This window comes from Leucoraja erinacea, chromosome 7 (assembly GCF_028641065.1).
Source record: "Leucoraja erinacea ecotype New England chromosome 7, Leri_hhj_1, whole genome shotgun sequence".
In the NCBI taxonomy this organism is placed as follows: domain Eukaryota; kingdom Metazoa; phylum Chordata; class Chondrichthyes; order Rajiformes; family Rajidae; genus Leucoraja; species Leucoraja erinaceus.
Genome location: NC_073383.1, coordinates 17,558,398 through 17,575,238, shown reverse-complemented (window position 1 = coordinate 17,575,238; position 16,841 = coordinate 17,558,398). Strand labels below are relative to the sequence as shown.

Sequence of the window (16,841 nt, the reverse complement as noted above, 5' to 3'; positions counted from 1 at the left end):
AATCCTGAAATGGGAGAGGAGCCTGAGGTCGTGGTACATATAGGTACCAACGACATAGATAAAAAAAGAGAAGAGGTCCCGAAAGAAGAATTTAGGGAGTTAGGTAGAGAGTTAAGGAGAAGGACTGCAAAGGTAACAATCTCAGGATTACTGCCTGTGCCACGCGACAGTGAGAGTAGGAATGGAGCGAGGTGGAGGATAAATGAGTGGATGAGGGACTGGTGCAGTGGGTATGGATTCAAGTTTCTGGATCATTGGGACCTCTTTTGGGGAAGGTGCGACCTATACAGAAAGGACGGATTGCACTTGAATTCGAGGGGGACCAATATCCTGGCGGGGAGATTTGCAGGCTACTGGGGAGACTTTAAACTAGTATGGTTGGGGGGAGGGACTCGAATTGGGAAAGCTAGCAGTCAGTGTGTAAGGCAGGAGGCAGAGAATGGTAGCATTCCGACCCAAAATGTAGGGGAGAGAGAAGAAAAAGACAATAAACAGAGAATAAGAGAGGGTGGGTTTCTTAAATGTGTATATTTTAATGCTAGGAGCATTGTAAGAAAGGTGGATGAACTTAGAGGCTGGATTGACACCTGGAAGTATGGTGTTGTGGCGATCAGTGAAACATGGTTGCAGGAGGGCTGTGATTGGAAACTAAATATTCCAGGATTTTGTTGCTTCAGGTGTGATAGAATTGGAGGGGCAAGAGGTGGAGGTGTTGCATTGCTTATCAGGGAAGATATTACAGCAGTGCTTTGGCAGGATAGATTAGACGGCTCGTCTAGGGAGGCTATTTGGGTGGAACTGAGAAATGGGAAAGGGGTAGAAACACTTATAGGGGTGTATTATAGACCGCCAAATGGGGAGCGAGAATTGGAAGAGCAAACATGTAAGGAGATTGCAGATATTAGTAGTAAACACAAGGTAGTGATTGTGGGAGATTTCAATTTTCCACACATAGACTGGGAAACACATTCTGTAAATGGGCTGGATGGGTTGGAGTTTGTAAAATGTGTGCAGGATAGTTTTTTGCAGCAATACATAGAAGTACCTACTAGAGATGGGGCAGTGCTGGACCTCCTGTTAGGAAATGAGACGGGTCAGGTGGCAGAGGTATGCGTTGGGGAACAGTTCGGGACCAGTGATCACAATACCATTAGTTTCAATATAATTATGGAGAGGGTCAGAACTGGACCTAGGGTTGAGATTTTTGATTGGAGAAAGGCTAACTTTGATGAGATGCGAAAGGATTTAAAAGGAGTAAATTGGGACAGTTTGTTTTATGGGAAAGATGTGGAAGAGAAATGGAGGACATTTAAAGGTGAAATTTTAAGAGTACAGAATCTTTATGTCCCTGTTCGTTTGAAAGGAAATAGTAAAAATTGGAAAGAGCCATGGTTTTCAAGGGAAATTGGACACTTGGTTCGGAAAAAGAGAGAGATCTACAATAATTATAGGCAGCATGGAGTAAAGGAGGTGCTTGAGGAGTATAAAGAATGTAAAAAGAATCTCAAGAAAGAAATTAGAAAAGCTAAAAGAAGATATGAGGTTGCTTTGGCAAATAAGGTGAAAGTAAATCCTAAGGATTTCTACAGCTATATTAATAGCAAAAGGATAACGAGGGATAAAGTTGGTCCATTAGAGAGTCAGAGTGGACAGCTATCTGCAGAGCCAAAAGAGATGAGGGAGATATTGAACAATTTATTTTCTTCGGTATTCAGCAAGGAGAAGGATATTGAATTATGTGAGGTAAGGGAAACAAGTAGAGTAGCTATGGAAACTATGAGAATCAAAGAAGAGGAAGTACTGACACTTTTGAGAAATATAAAAGTGGATAAGTCTCTAGGTCCGAACAGGATATTCCCTAGGACATTGAGGGAAGTTTGTGTAGAAATAGCAGGGGCTATGACAGAAATATTTCAAATGTCATTAGCAACGGGACTAGTGCCGGAGGATTGGCGTACTGCACATGTTGTTCCATTGTTTAAAAAGGGGTCTTTGAGTAAACCTAGCAATTATAGACCTGTTAGTTTGACGTCAGTGGTGGGCAAATTAATGGAAAGGATACTTAGAGATAATATATATAAGCATCTGGATAAACAGGGTCTGATTAGGAACAGTCAACATGGATTTGTGCCTGGAAGGTCATGTTTGACTAATCTTCTTGAATTTTTTGAAGAGGTTACTCGGGAAATTGATGAGGGTAAAGCAGTGGATGTTGTATACATGGACTTCAGTAAGGCCTTTGACAAGGTTCCTCACGGAAGGTTGGTTAAGAAGGTTCAATGGATGGGGATTAATGGAGGAGTAGCAAGATGGATTCAACAGTGGCTGAATGGGAGATGCCAGAGAGTAATGGTGGATGGTTGTTTGTCAGGTTGGAGGCCAGTGACTAGTGGGGTGCCACAGGGATCTGTGTTGGGTCCACTGTTGTTTGTCATGTACATCAATGATCTGGATGATGGTGTGGTAAATTGGATTAGTAAGTATGCAGACAATACTAAGATAGGTGGGGTTGTGGATAATGAAGTAGATTTTCAAAGTCTACAGAGAGATTTTGCCAGTTGGAAGAGTGGGCTGAAAGATGGCAGATGGAGTTTAATGCTGATAAGTGTGAGGTGTACATCTTGGCAGGACAAATCAAAATAGGACGTAAATGGTAAATGGTAGGGAATTGAAGAATGCAGGTGAACAGAGGGATCTGGGAATAACTGTGCACAGTTCCCTGAAAGTGGAATCTCATGTAGATAGGGTGGTAAAGAAAGCTTTTGGTGTGCTGGCCTTTATAAATCAGAGTATTGAGTATAGAAGTTGGGATGTAATGTTAAAATTGTACAAGGCATTGGTGAGGCCAATTTTGGAGTATGGTGTACAATTTTTGTCGCCTAATTATAGGAAGGATGTCAACAAAATAGAGAGAGTACAGAGGAGATTTACTAGAATGTTGCCTGGGTTTCAGCAAGTAAGTTACAGAGAAAGGTTGAACGTTAGGGCTTTATTCTTTGGAGCGCAGAAGGTTAAGGGGGGGGACTTGATAGAGGTCTTTAAAATGATGAGAGGAATAGACAGAGTTGACGTGGATAAGCTTTTCCCCACTGAGAGTAGGGAAGATTCAAACAAGGGGACATGACTTGAGAATTAAGGGACAGAAGTTTAGGGGTAACATGAGGGGAACTTCTTTACTCAGAGAGTGGTGGCTGTGTGGAATGCGCTTCCAGTGAAGGTGGTGGAGGCAGGTTCGTTTTTATCATTTAAAAATAAATTGGATAGTTATATGGACGGGAAAGGTATGGAGGGTTATGGTCTGAACGCAGGTGTATGGGACTAGGGGAGAATACGTGTTCGGCACGGACTAGAAGGGTTGAGATGGCCTGTTTCCGTGCTGTAATTGTTATATGGTTATATTCCATCTGCCACTTCTCTGCCCACTCTCCTGTCCAAGTCATTCTGCAGAGTCCCTGTTTTCTCTACACTACCCCGCCACCTATTTTCGTATCATCCGCAAACTTTGCCATAAAGCCTTCAATCCCCTTGTCCAAATCATTAATATACAACGTGAAGAGTAGCGGCCCCAGCACCGACCCTTGCGGAACTCCACTAGTCACTGGCAGCCAACCAGAAAAAGCCCCCTTTATTGCCACTCTTTGTCTTCTGCCATCCAGCCAATCTGCTATCCATGCTAGTATCTGCCCTTTGATACCGTGGGCTCTCATCTTCCTTAGCAGCCTAACGTGTGGCACTTTATCAAAGGCTTTCTGAAAATCTAAGTAAAGAACATCTACTGACTCTCCTTTGCCTGTCCTGCTACTTACTACTTCAAAGAATTCATGCAAATTTGTCAAGCAAGAGCTCCCCTTCATAAAACCATGCTGACTTTGGCCTATTTTATTGTGAACTTCTAAGCATCATCCTTTATAATGGACAGTGAAATCTTACCAACCACCAGTCAGACTAACCAGCCTGTAGTTCCCACTATTCTGCCTTGCTCCCTTTTTGTGCAGCGGGGTAATATTGGCAATTTTCCAATCATCTGGGACCACTCCTGACTCTAGTGATTTGTGAAATATCACTATCAATGCCTCCACAATCTCTAAAGCCTCCTGTCAGAACCCTAGGGTACAATCCATCTGGCCCAGGTGACTTATCCACCTTCAGCCCTTTCAGTTTCCAAAGCACCTTCTCCCTGGTAATAGCCACTCCACTAACTTCCCCCAACTCTCTCGAATTTCAGGCACGTTGTTGGTGTCTTCCACTGTGAAGACTGTGCAAAAAAGTCATTCAATTCCTCTGCCATTTCTTTATTCCCCATTATCACTTCTCCTGCATCATTCTCCTGCTCTTTATATAACTGAAGAAACTCTTGGAGACCCCCCCTTCCCCACAATAACACCCACTGAACTCTTACTTAAACATTTCAAATCCTTGTACCTCCCAATTTTATCTGATAATTGGGTCCCCCTGATATTCTTATATTGAGGTGAGGTCGGTGGGGGCGCTGCAAGCCGGCGCCCTGTCAGCAGCGTGTCTGTTTTTTTCCAACTTTTTTTGTTTTTTTTAGTATGTTTTAAAGTATGTTTTTTGTGTTTCTTTGTGTGTCTTGTGTGGGGGGGTGAGGGGGAAACCGTTTAGGTCGCCTCCTCCATGGAGAGGCGACTTTTTCCAAGTCGCCTCCCCCGTGGCCTAACGAGGATCGGGCGGCCTTTCCCGGAGACGCGCCCGGGGCTTCAGCGGCGGGCGCAGCGTGGACTCTCGGCGTGGAGCGGGCGAGCCCTCGCTGGGGCTCGCCAGAGGGGTGCACTCCATTTTGCTGGCCCGCGGCAGCCGGCAGCCTGAAGCAGTCTGCAGATTTTCAGCTTGGGGACCCAGGAGAAGAAGGAGCTTCCACCGCCGGCCCGCGGCCAACTTCTACCGTGGACCCGGCGTGGACTTACCATCACCCCTAGAGGGGAGCTTCGACCGCCGGCCCAGCGGTCTGCGGTGCTTCTGGCTGCGGCGGGGACTTTAAATCTTCGACCGCCGGCCTGCAGCCTACACCAGCCTGAAGCCGCGGTCTCCGGTGAGGAAGAGCTGATCCTGGACTGACTCTGGACTGGTCCCAACCACGGGGGGAAATGAAGGAGGCCAAATGTTGTGCCTTCCACCACAGTGATGAATGCTGTGGTGGATGTTTGTGTTAAATTTTTATTGTGTTTGTGTGTTCTTTATCATTGTACCGCTGCTGACAAATTCATTTCACTTGCACTTTATGTGCAATGTGACGAATAAAACTGATTGTATTGTATTGTATTGGCAATGGGAACCTGTGTCCAGTTTGGGGGTTTCCATACCTCTATCGCTGCCTCTTGCATTCAAGGGTTTATTATTTACACAAGATGATTGGTGTAACTAAACTTTTGATGTCCACGTTGACATGGGTATTTTATGACACCTCATTTAAAATGAACAAATTATAAAAACAAAGAAGAATAAATGGGCTTAAAACTTCCAATTTGTGGATAGTTAAGCCTTGCTTTATCTAAACCAACCAACCATTTGACTAATTTACTGGTAAAATCGTTGCTTAAAATCCCTAATGTTGCAGTTAATCCTTGCCCCGGGAATTTCTTACACAGCCCGGAGGCAATGGAATTAGGCTCCTCAATCTTCCATTTCTCAAGTCCATTATATCTAGTCGTAGTGCAGCATGAGCAGGTAGAAACAATGAAACCAACACCACTACCCTGATTATTGATCTTCAGTAAAAGATTAGGGGCACTATCAGGTTGGAGGCTATGCAGGGGAGATCTCCCAATGCGATGAGATCAGTAATGGTTTGGGAGACAGATGATAGTCATTGAACTGGATCTCATGGAAACAGGCCCTTTGGCCAACTCATCCAAGCTGATCAATTTGCCTCACCGAGCTAGTCCCACTTACCAGTGCCTGGTCTCATCCCTCCAAACCTTTCCTATCCATATGTCTGTCCTATTGTCTTATAAATGTTAAAATTGTATTCACCTCTACCACTTCCCCTGGCATCTCTTTTAATATATGCACCACCCTCCTTGTGAAAAAGATGCCACCTGTAACCCTTTAAAAAATTCACCCTCAAAATTAAAACCTATGGTGTCCAGTTTTAGACTTCACCCTAACCCAGCGAAAAGAATATTCACCAATTATATGCCCTTGATGATTTTATAAACCTCTACTCTGCCACCCCTCAACCATTTATGTTTCAGAGATAAAAACACAGCTTATCCAGCCTCTCCTTTTCTCAAACCCTCCACACCCCATAACATCCTCAAATAACTTTTGCACCCTTTCCAATTTCCAATCAACGTTTTTTAATTATTGGCATTGATCAGTCCATAGCTCCCTGAAAGAGGCAACACCAATGGATAGACTGGTAAAGAGGTCATATGGCACGCTTGCCTTCATCACTCAGAACACCAAGTACAATAAGTTCAAGTTCAAGTGAGTTTATTGTCATGTGTCCCTGTATAGGACAATGAAATTCTTGCTTTGCTTCAGCACACAGAACATAGTACATTGTCATTACTACAAAACAAATAAGTGTGTCCATATACCATAATATAAATATATACACACATAAATAAATAAACTGATAAAGTGCAAATAACAGAAAATGAGTTATTAATAATCAGTTTTGTCCGAGCCAGGTTTAATAGCCTGATGGCTGTGGGGAAGTAGCTATTCCTGAACCTGGTTGTTGCAGTCTTCAGGCTCCTGTACCTTCTACCTGAAGGCAGCAGGAAGATTAGTGTATGGCCAGGATGGTGTGGGTCTTTGATGATATTGCCAGCCTTTTTGAGGCAGCGACTACGATAAATCCCCTCGATGGAAGGAAGGTCAGAGCCGATGATGGAAGAGATGGGAAGCTATGTTGCAGCATTATAAAGCTTCAATCAGGCCGCATTTGGAATATTGTGTGCATCACTGGTCACCCCATTACAGGAAGGACGTGGAGGCCTTGGAGAGGGTGCTTTGGAGTAATTTACCAGAATGCTGCCTGGATTGGAGAGTATTAGTTAAAAGGAGAGGTTTGGACACATTTGGATTGTTTTCTCTGGAATAGCAAAGGGATACCTGATAGAAGTTTATAAAATTACAAGAGGTGTAGATAGGATAGACAATCAAAAGATTCTCCCCCCCCCCCCCCCCAGGTTGAAATGTCAAAGACTAGAGGGCACAGCTTTAAGGTCAGAGAGGGAAAGCTTAAAGGAGATATGCAGAGCAAGTTTTTTTTGTTTTGTTTTTAAATAGTGGCACTGAAAGCAGATATGATAGTAATATTTAAAAAGAGGCTTTTAAATAAAACATTACAAAAATTATTTATTTTAAATACAAGCAGGGAAAGGAAGGATATATATCACAGGCATGCAAAGGTGATGAGTTAAACTTGGCATCACATTCAGCACAGACACTGTTGGCCTATTCCTATGGTGTATGGATATGTTAATAATATTAAGGTTACTTGATAACTACTTTCCCATTCTCTGTGATATAAACTATACCAAATTTAAATGTATTGCATCTAAATATAGATCAACACTCACCTTGCTCCATGCAACATTTCATGTGCATAATTGTAGAGTCCTACTATTGCCTTCCGCTCTTCAATTCGGGACACCATTATCATTAGTGTTGTATAAGTTACGACCAAGTCCAAATAATTTTTGGTTAAATCAAAATTGACAGTCTGGAGTTGAAAGAAAAAAAAATGCAATAAATCAGTAGATCTTATAGATTGTGTATAATCTTGTGTATAATTTCTGAAAATACTTACAATATCAAAGAAAACTTGACAAGCATCGATAGTGTTCAGCAGTTCACTCACATGATCCTATTGAGAAAACAATGCGCGCACTTAAATGATAAGCATCAGACATAATAATAGAAATTAAACGGTAGAATTGGAAAAGAGCATGAAACTGTCTTTTTTTAATGCAATACTGCAATAGGGTGTTATAGTGGAAGCTGTTATATGAACCCAAATCAAAAATGCACTGAAACGAAGGAAAGTAAAATTGTCAATATGTCTGGGATACTCGAAAATACTTGTGCTGTTACTCAACTACCTTCTCTGGCAGCTCATTCCATGTACCAGCACTCTATGCGTGAAAAGGTTCCAACTGAGTTCACGTTAAATCTTGCCCCCTTCATATGTCCTCTTGTTTTTGATTCCTCTATCCTAGGTAAAAGACAGCATTCACCTCAACTACCTCCTCTAGCAGATACTTAACACATCAAGCAGGCGCTGAATGGGTCTAATGCACAGGTCGTGTCAAGGGAAGAAGATTTAACTTGAAACTAATGAATGAAATCAAAGCTGTGGGGATCTTTACTCGTCTACTCATTTTCAACACAAAATTAATCAATAGTAGAGATATTAGTTAAATGGTAACAATTTGTTCTCTTTGAGTTCACAATTGAGACAACATAACTGAAGATTCAGGAGTCCTTATCGACTGAAATTGAAATTATTCTGCAGCTTTACTAGAACAGGATTAATTAATTTCTCCTCTAGAGGGCTACAGCTTCGCACTCACTGGATATATTCAAGACCAAGAAGAATCATTGACCCAACTAAAATGGAATGGACTTGACATTTATGATTAGCTACGGCACTGAACAGAACAGGCTTGATACTATATCAGCTTGCTCCCACATCTATTCCTTGTGCAATATTCTTACCTTGAACTCCATGACATCAACAAATGTGAAATAATAAAGTGCCAGATTCTTCAGAATTTCCTGCTTTTCCTTATGTAGCTGTGACAACTGTTGCTAAAAAGAGAGAAAGAAAAACTTTGAGGATACTACAATTCGATAAATTTAACTGACATAATATTAAATAATATGACATAAATGGCACTACTACACAAGCTTCAAAATCCAACAGCTAGTTGGAGTGAAATGAGACTAACGTACGCCACCATGTCCTATTCACAATCATGCAAAAATTAGTTGTTTTATTATCAATTAAATATGGAAGTTATTTACTTGCTCATATCAAATTCATTAATTTATTCATTTTTAAACAGGGTTTCTGGGATCTGAAAACTTTTACTGTGTCACTGTTTGCAGCAACCCTGCAACCAGATATTTAAGGAACTTTTAAACTACTTACCAATACATCAGTTCAACAATTTCATTCCTGTCATATGCTGTCAGTATTGCATCCCTTCAAACATCGACTTGCATCACAGATTGATCCAAAACTGACAGCATTACAGCTCCATGAAATCAAATCAATGAGGTTGATTGATGCAAATAATTTGAATAACTTTATTTATTGGTAAAAGCACAACTATATCCATCATAGAAAATAACCGTGAATATCACACTGCCATGTTTATGATACTTTTTTTTTTTTTTAAATCAGATTTTTATAGGTATGTATGTATGCCTTATTAACAACCATGTTTAGGAAGTCACAAGTTTAAAAACAATTCTTGCTTCATGCCTTTAACAAGAATTTAACTATATTGCTCAAAATACTCAAACTAACTTGTGGTATCACTCAACATGGTATCTTCTATACAAATAATGTAAGGAGAAACTCAGCAGGACCCTAATTAAATACTATCAATCAATTTACTGATTTGATGAGCTTCCTTGGGAAAACCAAAAAAAATAATCTAGACAAGCATTGTAAATTTACATCCAACCTGGGGGATTTTCCTTCAGATGAAATTATTTGTGTTAGCTTGAATCAGCAAAGTGTAAATTAAATGCTTATATTTTGATTCGTTTCATAAACAAAATAACCATCCTTTAATGTCAGATTCAGTTGTGTGCTGCACCATTTCAACAAAAATAAACTATTAGCCATTGTAACACATCAGAAAGTTCCATCAACTGAAGCATTCACTTGTGGGAAAATCAAGCTTTTGGATAGATTGGCAAGGCCATAGAGAAAAAGGGAATTGAATACCGTTTTAGCTCGAGGGATTGAATTGAAAGGTAGAAAGCTTATGTGGAAATGTAGAATTTGAGATCACTACCAAAACAAAAACTAAGGCCAAGTTTAATATACCTGTGTTTTTTGTGTTCCATTTTGAAGAGCTGAATTACGGGTGGAAATTACAAATGTATTAAATAAAATGAAATCATAAAAATCCAATAATTTACAGCCAGATAAAGGATGATGATGGGAATAGGGCCTCTTAGGAATAGGATAATAATATATAAAGAATGCAGTATTTGCCACATGGAAAAATTAATTAGTTTTCATCTATACTTTCAAAAATGCATGATTACCAATAAAAACGGAGAAGAGAGAAATTAACCAAACCTAAAGAGTCTAAATGGACTACGAAGGCTAATTTTAAGGTTATTAAAGAGTTAATCGTAGCACTGATATAAACTATTTGTTTAAAAAAAATGCTGAAGGACTGGCAATATGCCTTTAGTTAAGAGACAGAAAAACACCAAGGCACTAAGGAGCAACAATGGAAAAAATAACACATTTTCTTTCGCAGAGAGTCCAAAACTAAATATTTAATAAAATATATGCATGGGTTTTGTAAGTGAAAATCATACTTGGCAAATCTCAAAATTATTTGGAGGTAGCAACAAAGGAAAGAGTGTTGCAATGGATGTAATTAATACAACCCAATATCCTGAAGGCTTCAATAAATTGCCTTTAAAATTAAGAGTTCACTAAGTCACGAGACATTATTAATTAATAATAAAACTATGCTGCAGAATAAAAGGGTAGCAATTCATATTTGCAGACGGTCAGAGCAGTTTCACAGTGGTGGGATCTCTGCTCCTCACTGTATATTTAGCCAATGGAATGAAAACAAACAATTCTAGATCAGTGGCTGACATCAAATTCCAAAGGCTGTTGTCAATAATGGAGAGAGACTGCACCTCATTTTACTTGGATATGGCCATTTCAGCACATTAATGACTTTGCTGAGGGTTTAAAAATAACATTGGGTCAGATCGGATTTTGATGGCATATTTCACAAAAGATGTTAGTAAATCAGCTATTTTTTACAATTTATTTATTGCACCATCACTACTGAGGATATTAGCTTCTGATTTATTTAATCAATAGAATTTAAGCTTCCTATCTGGCTTGTGCATCCATGTCTTGCAAGATTTCAAGATTAATCTAGAAACAATTATACTGCTGTTCATTCCAGAATATAAGGCATTGCTAAACTTGCAGAATGAATGTGCAATAAGTATAAACTTCAACACAGGTGACTGATGTATAACAATTAAATAAAAATATTGAGTAAGAATCCAAATGCACTGGATAACAAAGGGACCTTATTGTATACAAATGTAAATCATAATTGCCTTTTCCTTATGGCCTTATCAAGCACTAAATTTTAATTTGAGGGATAGAATTGAAAAATAGAAAAATTATGACTGTATGGAACTTTATTAGACTACACATGTACGAAGTACAATTCCGATCACAAAACCAGAAAGGACAAAGATGCTGAGATGTACAAAGACTTACAAGAATGGCACACAGCGAAATTATCGCCAACAGGAAATGATTAACAGATAAAGCGGATAACGTGAAAATAGCTTGAAAATTCTGAGCCCATGACTAGTGGAAGTGTGGAACAATAACAATGGGGAGTGGCCGATGCTGAATACTATAAATACATACAAGTGTTGGCTAGATAAGGATGTGAAAAATTAAATGGGGTGTCATGGAAATCTTGTTAGCTGAAGATGGATGGGAGACCACTCAAATGATTCAAAAATGCAAATGCACAGGTTACGCTAAATAATCTGCTTCAGAGCTGAACACGCTATTCATGACAATATTCAAAACAAAGCAATGGCATGTTAGAAATTGAGGCTGGAGGATTATTAGTAACTGTTACCAGGGTTTTGCCGTAATTTTCCAACTCATGAGTGCTCAGCAGTTCAGTCTTAAATCATTTGGAAGTCTTTCAAAAAAAAATCTATTTAAAAATCCTATTGATTAGCACTAACCAATTTCAAAACACTGCTTGTTTCTAACCTACCAATAAGCAAAGACTATATTAGTGCAAATATTAAAGTTTAATCTGTTAATGCTTTGAAATACTGTATGAAAACAGCATATTAATAGTCTACGCAACTACAGTTGTGTTCAACTAATGATGTAGGTTATACACAGCAAAAATCCACTTACCACATTATCCACGTATGTCAAGTTAAGCATGCAAAAAAAGTTGAAAGACAATGTAAAATAATCTTATAGACGACTCTTGCTCCATCATAGCAAAACCAAATGAAGTGTCAGTCGCTCAATTTGCTTTTTATTAAAATGGGACATATTATTCTCTCCTAAAGTATGCATTTCCCCAAGACTGATGGCAGAAGACCAGATTCATATCAGGGTCATAGTGAAACCAGTGCTTTGTCCAACTTGTAGCTTTTCATCTGTGTTCATTCAAAGAAGATGTCCAAGCAGCATTCATGAGGTAAAACAAATTGCATTGAATCCATGGAATGAACGGTTTTTATGGGTGTGAATTGAATACCTCGAGGTACAATACTAATGTATCAAAGTTCAAACAATTCTTAATTATGCATTAATTATTTTTTAAAGCAACATTTTTTTGTGATGCCAGGCAAATTGATGCTCAGGGTGCACAGTGGAAGATATAAAAATCAGTTATTTTGTGGATGTGTGTATTTGGTATATCCAATAACAGAAAATCTTCTCCAGAAAAGAGAAAAAGGAAGCTTTGTGAAGATGAAGGAAACACATCAAGGGGAGAGGAATGGAAAAGGAGGGGAATGGATAATATAAGACCTAAAAAAAACCACACAGAAACAGATGGGTACAAACTTGAGAATCAAGTTGCAAAAGTTTTTTTTTTAACAGCTAAGTTAAGAGTTTTGAAAAGTGTGGGAATCTATTCCAATGCAAGCTAGAAGTCAGAAAGGTAAGTTATGTACCAAGCAATAGAATGGTCAAGAGAATCTAAGTAACAGATGTTGGGTTTCATGGATGAGTTGAAATTGAAGAACATGCGCGTGGGTAGCTTTATTCTGAGCTTCCTTCAGTGCTGCAGCTGCATTAATCTGACATTTTTATGACGTAGCTTATCTGACATGCTTCAAAGAAACAAGAAAAATCATTTACTTCAAACTATTTCAAAGCTAGTTATTTCTGTAACTGTCCAATTAGGTTCCTTGTCACGGGCAACCTCAAGGATGTTGGTGGTAGGAGATTGGGTAATATGTTTGAATATTGCAGAATAGATGGTTCGACTCAATCTTGTTAAATAAAGTCACTACAAGGCACTTGCAGCATAAATGTTAGTTGCCGCTTTAAGCCTTTTGCCCAGATCTTGCTGTTTTTATGCCTGCAACTCCATGCTGCATTTCCACCACACATATAGATGGTGTTGAACCTAGGACGTTTTTCTCTATTTATCGAGCTTTGTTTATTCCATGTTTTGATGGGAATTGTAGTGGGCAGGATTGCCAATCTACAAGGTTCCAAAGAATATTGTGGCTGAAGGTCCTCTGAACCACCTGGATTATCTTATTCTGCACAGAAGCATTGTCACACAACACACTGGAAGATATGCTCAGTGGAAGATATGCTCAGTGCAAAGACTAAATTCTATCGTTATCATCCATATTAATATGGTGATAACGATATTACTGTACTGTACACTGACAATGACAATTAAAATTGAATCTGATGGACAATGCAAGAGCATGGGCAACAGATGAGGACATGATTAAGGTCACTCCAATTACCAGGTCTAACTGTTTTGTTGTTCAGGGGTAAATTAACTCTGGATGGTCCACAATTAATTCATCAACTACCACATAAAATGTTCCCTTGCAACAATAGAGTCTTCATATGGTATTTGAACTGGAGGTCTGATTCACCAGCTGCAAGTAGACAGCGTGAATATGAAGGACCTAATGCCCTTAACAGAAAGGTCAATGATGTGTCGACATGATGAAAGGAATCGAGGAAAGTCAAGACAGACATTCAGTTCCCCAAGAGTGCCGCAACTACAACTTGTTGCTCAAAAGGGTGGTGAAGACAGTAAACCTCATCACTTTTAAATAATGTACTTATATGAACACCTGCAATGCCAAAGCACCCATAAGACTGCAAACGGAGTACAAGGAATTTGGATTACTCCAAGCAATTCTTCTCGCCAGCTTGGACACGGTGGGATAAATTGATTTATCAATTTCTATTATTATGAAGGAGGAACATAGTTGGTAATAGACAATAGTCAAAAGGTGCAGTAGTAGGCCATTCGGCCCTTTGAACCAGCACCGCCATTTAATAAGATCATGGCTGATCATCCCCAATCAGTACCCCATTTCTGCCTTCTCCCAATATCCCCTGACTCTGCAATCTTTATCTAGCTCTCTCTTGAAAGTACCCAGAGAACCAGCCCCCACTGCCCTCTGAGGCAGAGAATTCCACAGGCTCACAACTCTGTGAGAAAAGGTGTTTCCTCATCTCCGTTCTAAATAGCTTACTCCTTATTCTGAAACTGTGGCCCCTGGTTCTGGACACCCCCAACATCGGGAACATGTTTCCTGCCTCTAGTGTGTACAAACCCTTAATAATCTTATATGTTTCAATAAGATACCCTCTCATCCTTCCAAACTCCAGAGTATACAAGCCCAGTTGCTCCGTTCTCTCAGCATTTGGCAGTCCCTCAATCCTTGCAAACCTATGCTGCACTCCCTCAATAGCAGGAATGTCCTTCCTCAAATTAGGGGACCAAAACTGCACACAATACTCCAGATGTGGTCTCACTAGGGCCCTATACAACTGCAGAAGGACCTCTTTGCTCCTATACTCAACTCCTCTTGTTATAAAGGCCAATATGCCATTCGCTTTCTTCACTGCCTGCTGTACCTGCATGCTTACTTTCATTGACTGATGAACAAGGACCCCCAGATCCCATTGTACTGCCCTTTTCCCAACTTGACACCATTTAGATAGTAATCTGCCTCCCTATTTTTGCTACCAAAGTGAATACCCTCACATTTATCCACATTAAACTGCATCTGCCATGCATCAACCAACCTGTCCAAGTCACCTTGCATTCTCATAGCATCTTCCTCAGTTCACACTGCCACCCAGCTGTGTCATCTGCAAATTTGCTAATGTTACTTTGAATTCCTTCATCTAAATCATTGATGTATATTGTAAATAGCTGCAGTCCCAGCACCAAGCCTTGCGGCACCCCACTAGTCACTGCCTGGCAGTCTGAAAGGGACCCGTTAATCCCTACTCTTTGTTTCCAACCAATTTTCTATCCATGTCAGCACTCTACCATGTGCCATAATTATAATGTGCCATTATACCATGTGCCATAATTTTGCCCACTAATCTCCTATGTGGGACCTTATCAAATGCTTTCGGAAAGTCCAGTCACATCCTCAAAAAATGCCAGAAGATTAGTCAAGCGTGATTTCCCCTTTGTAAATCCATGCTGACTTGGACCGATCCTGTTACTGCTATCCAAATGTCCCGCTATTTCATCTTTTATAATTGACTGCAGCATCTTCCCCACCACCGATGTCAGGCTAACTGGTCTATAATTCCCTGTTTTCCCTCCCCCGCCTTTCTTAAAAAGTGGGATAACATTATACTCATGATTCAGATTCTACACTGAGATTCCACCCTGAGGCAAGTTCCATCAGTCTACCCAACACCATTTCCTGCCCAATGTGGATTTCCTTCAGTTCCTCTGCCACCCCAGATCCTCTGGCCACTAGTATATCAGGAAGATTGCTTGTGTCCTCCTTAGTGAAGACGGATCCAAAGTGCCTGTTCAACTGATATGCCATTACCTTGTTCCCTATAATAAATTCACCTTTTTTTTAGTCTTCACATACCTAAAGAAGCTTTTACTATCCTCCTTTATATTCTTGGCTAGCTTACCTTCGTACCTCATCTTTTCTCCCCGTATTGCCTTTTTAGTTATCTTGACCATATTATGGTCACTACCACCTAATGGCTCCTTAACCTCAAGTTCATTTATCAAATTTGGTTCATTACAAAACACTAAATCCAGAATTGCCTACTCCTTGGTAGGCTCCAATACAAGCTGCTCTAAGAATCCATCACGGAGGCATTCCACAAACTCCCTTTCATGGGATCCAGTACCAACCTGATTTTCCCAGTCTACCTGCATGTTGAAATCTCCCATAATAACCGTATCATTACCTTTACTACATGCCAATTTTAACTCCTGATTCAACTTGCACCCTATATCCAGGCTACTGTTTGGGGGCATGTAGATAAGTCCCATTAGGGTCTTTTTACCCTTACAATTCCTCAGTTCTATCCATACCGACTCCACATCTCCTGTTTCATATGTCACCCTTTGCAAGGGACTGAATTTCATTCCTCGCCAACAGAGCTACCCCACCCCCTCTGCCCACACGATTTTCTCACTCGTCTTTCTCTCGCATTAGGGTTGGAGTTATGAAGGACTCCTATCTGTTTACCACTGTTTTACTGCCTGTCATGCGTGGTTTAACTGGGCGTATCCATGGATTGCAATGGTGAAGCTTGCATAGATTATGAAAAAGTATGATTCATTAACTATGACTTCATTATGTGTGAGGAACTAGCCCAATTTAGATATATCACAAATATTCACGAGGAGAACCTTTTTAGGAAAGACTGAGAAAGTCAGTCAAGTTTTACTGCACATCAAGTGCAACCCAAGTAGTTTGGATGGTCATTGTAGAGTGATTAAGATTCACCCACCAATGTAAGCCTGGAAAATAAAGTGCTGAAATAACTCAGCAGGTCAGGCAGCATCTCTGGACAACATGGACAAGGACCCCTTTTCAGACTTTTTTTGGGGGGGGGGGGGGGG

The 16,841-nt window shown here is 40.1% G+C and overlaps 1 protein-coding gene across 4 annotated transcripts in view; it reads right to left on the bottom strand.

The window, feature by feature from the left end:
• nckap1 (NCK-associated protein 1) overlaps positions 1-16,841 on the bottom strand; it is a 153,135-nt gene that overhangs the window by 86,851 nt on the left and 49,443 nt on the right. For 2 of the 4 annotated variants that reach the window (XM_055637842.1, XM_055637844.1), the window contains 3 exons: positions 8,689-8,781; positions 7,781-7,837; positions 7,551-7,693 (listed from right to left, as the gene is read on the bottom strand). In XM_055637842.1, coding sequence (XP_055493817.1) covers positions 7,551-7,693; positions 7,781-7,837; positions 8,689-8,781 — 293 coding nt within the window. The remainder of the gene's footprint in view (positions 1-7,550; positions 7,694-7,780; positions 7,838-8,688; positions 8,782-16,841) is intronic. The other 2 variants (XM_055637843.1, XM_055637845.1) reach the window with 1 other exon arrangement.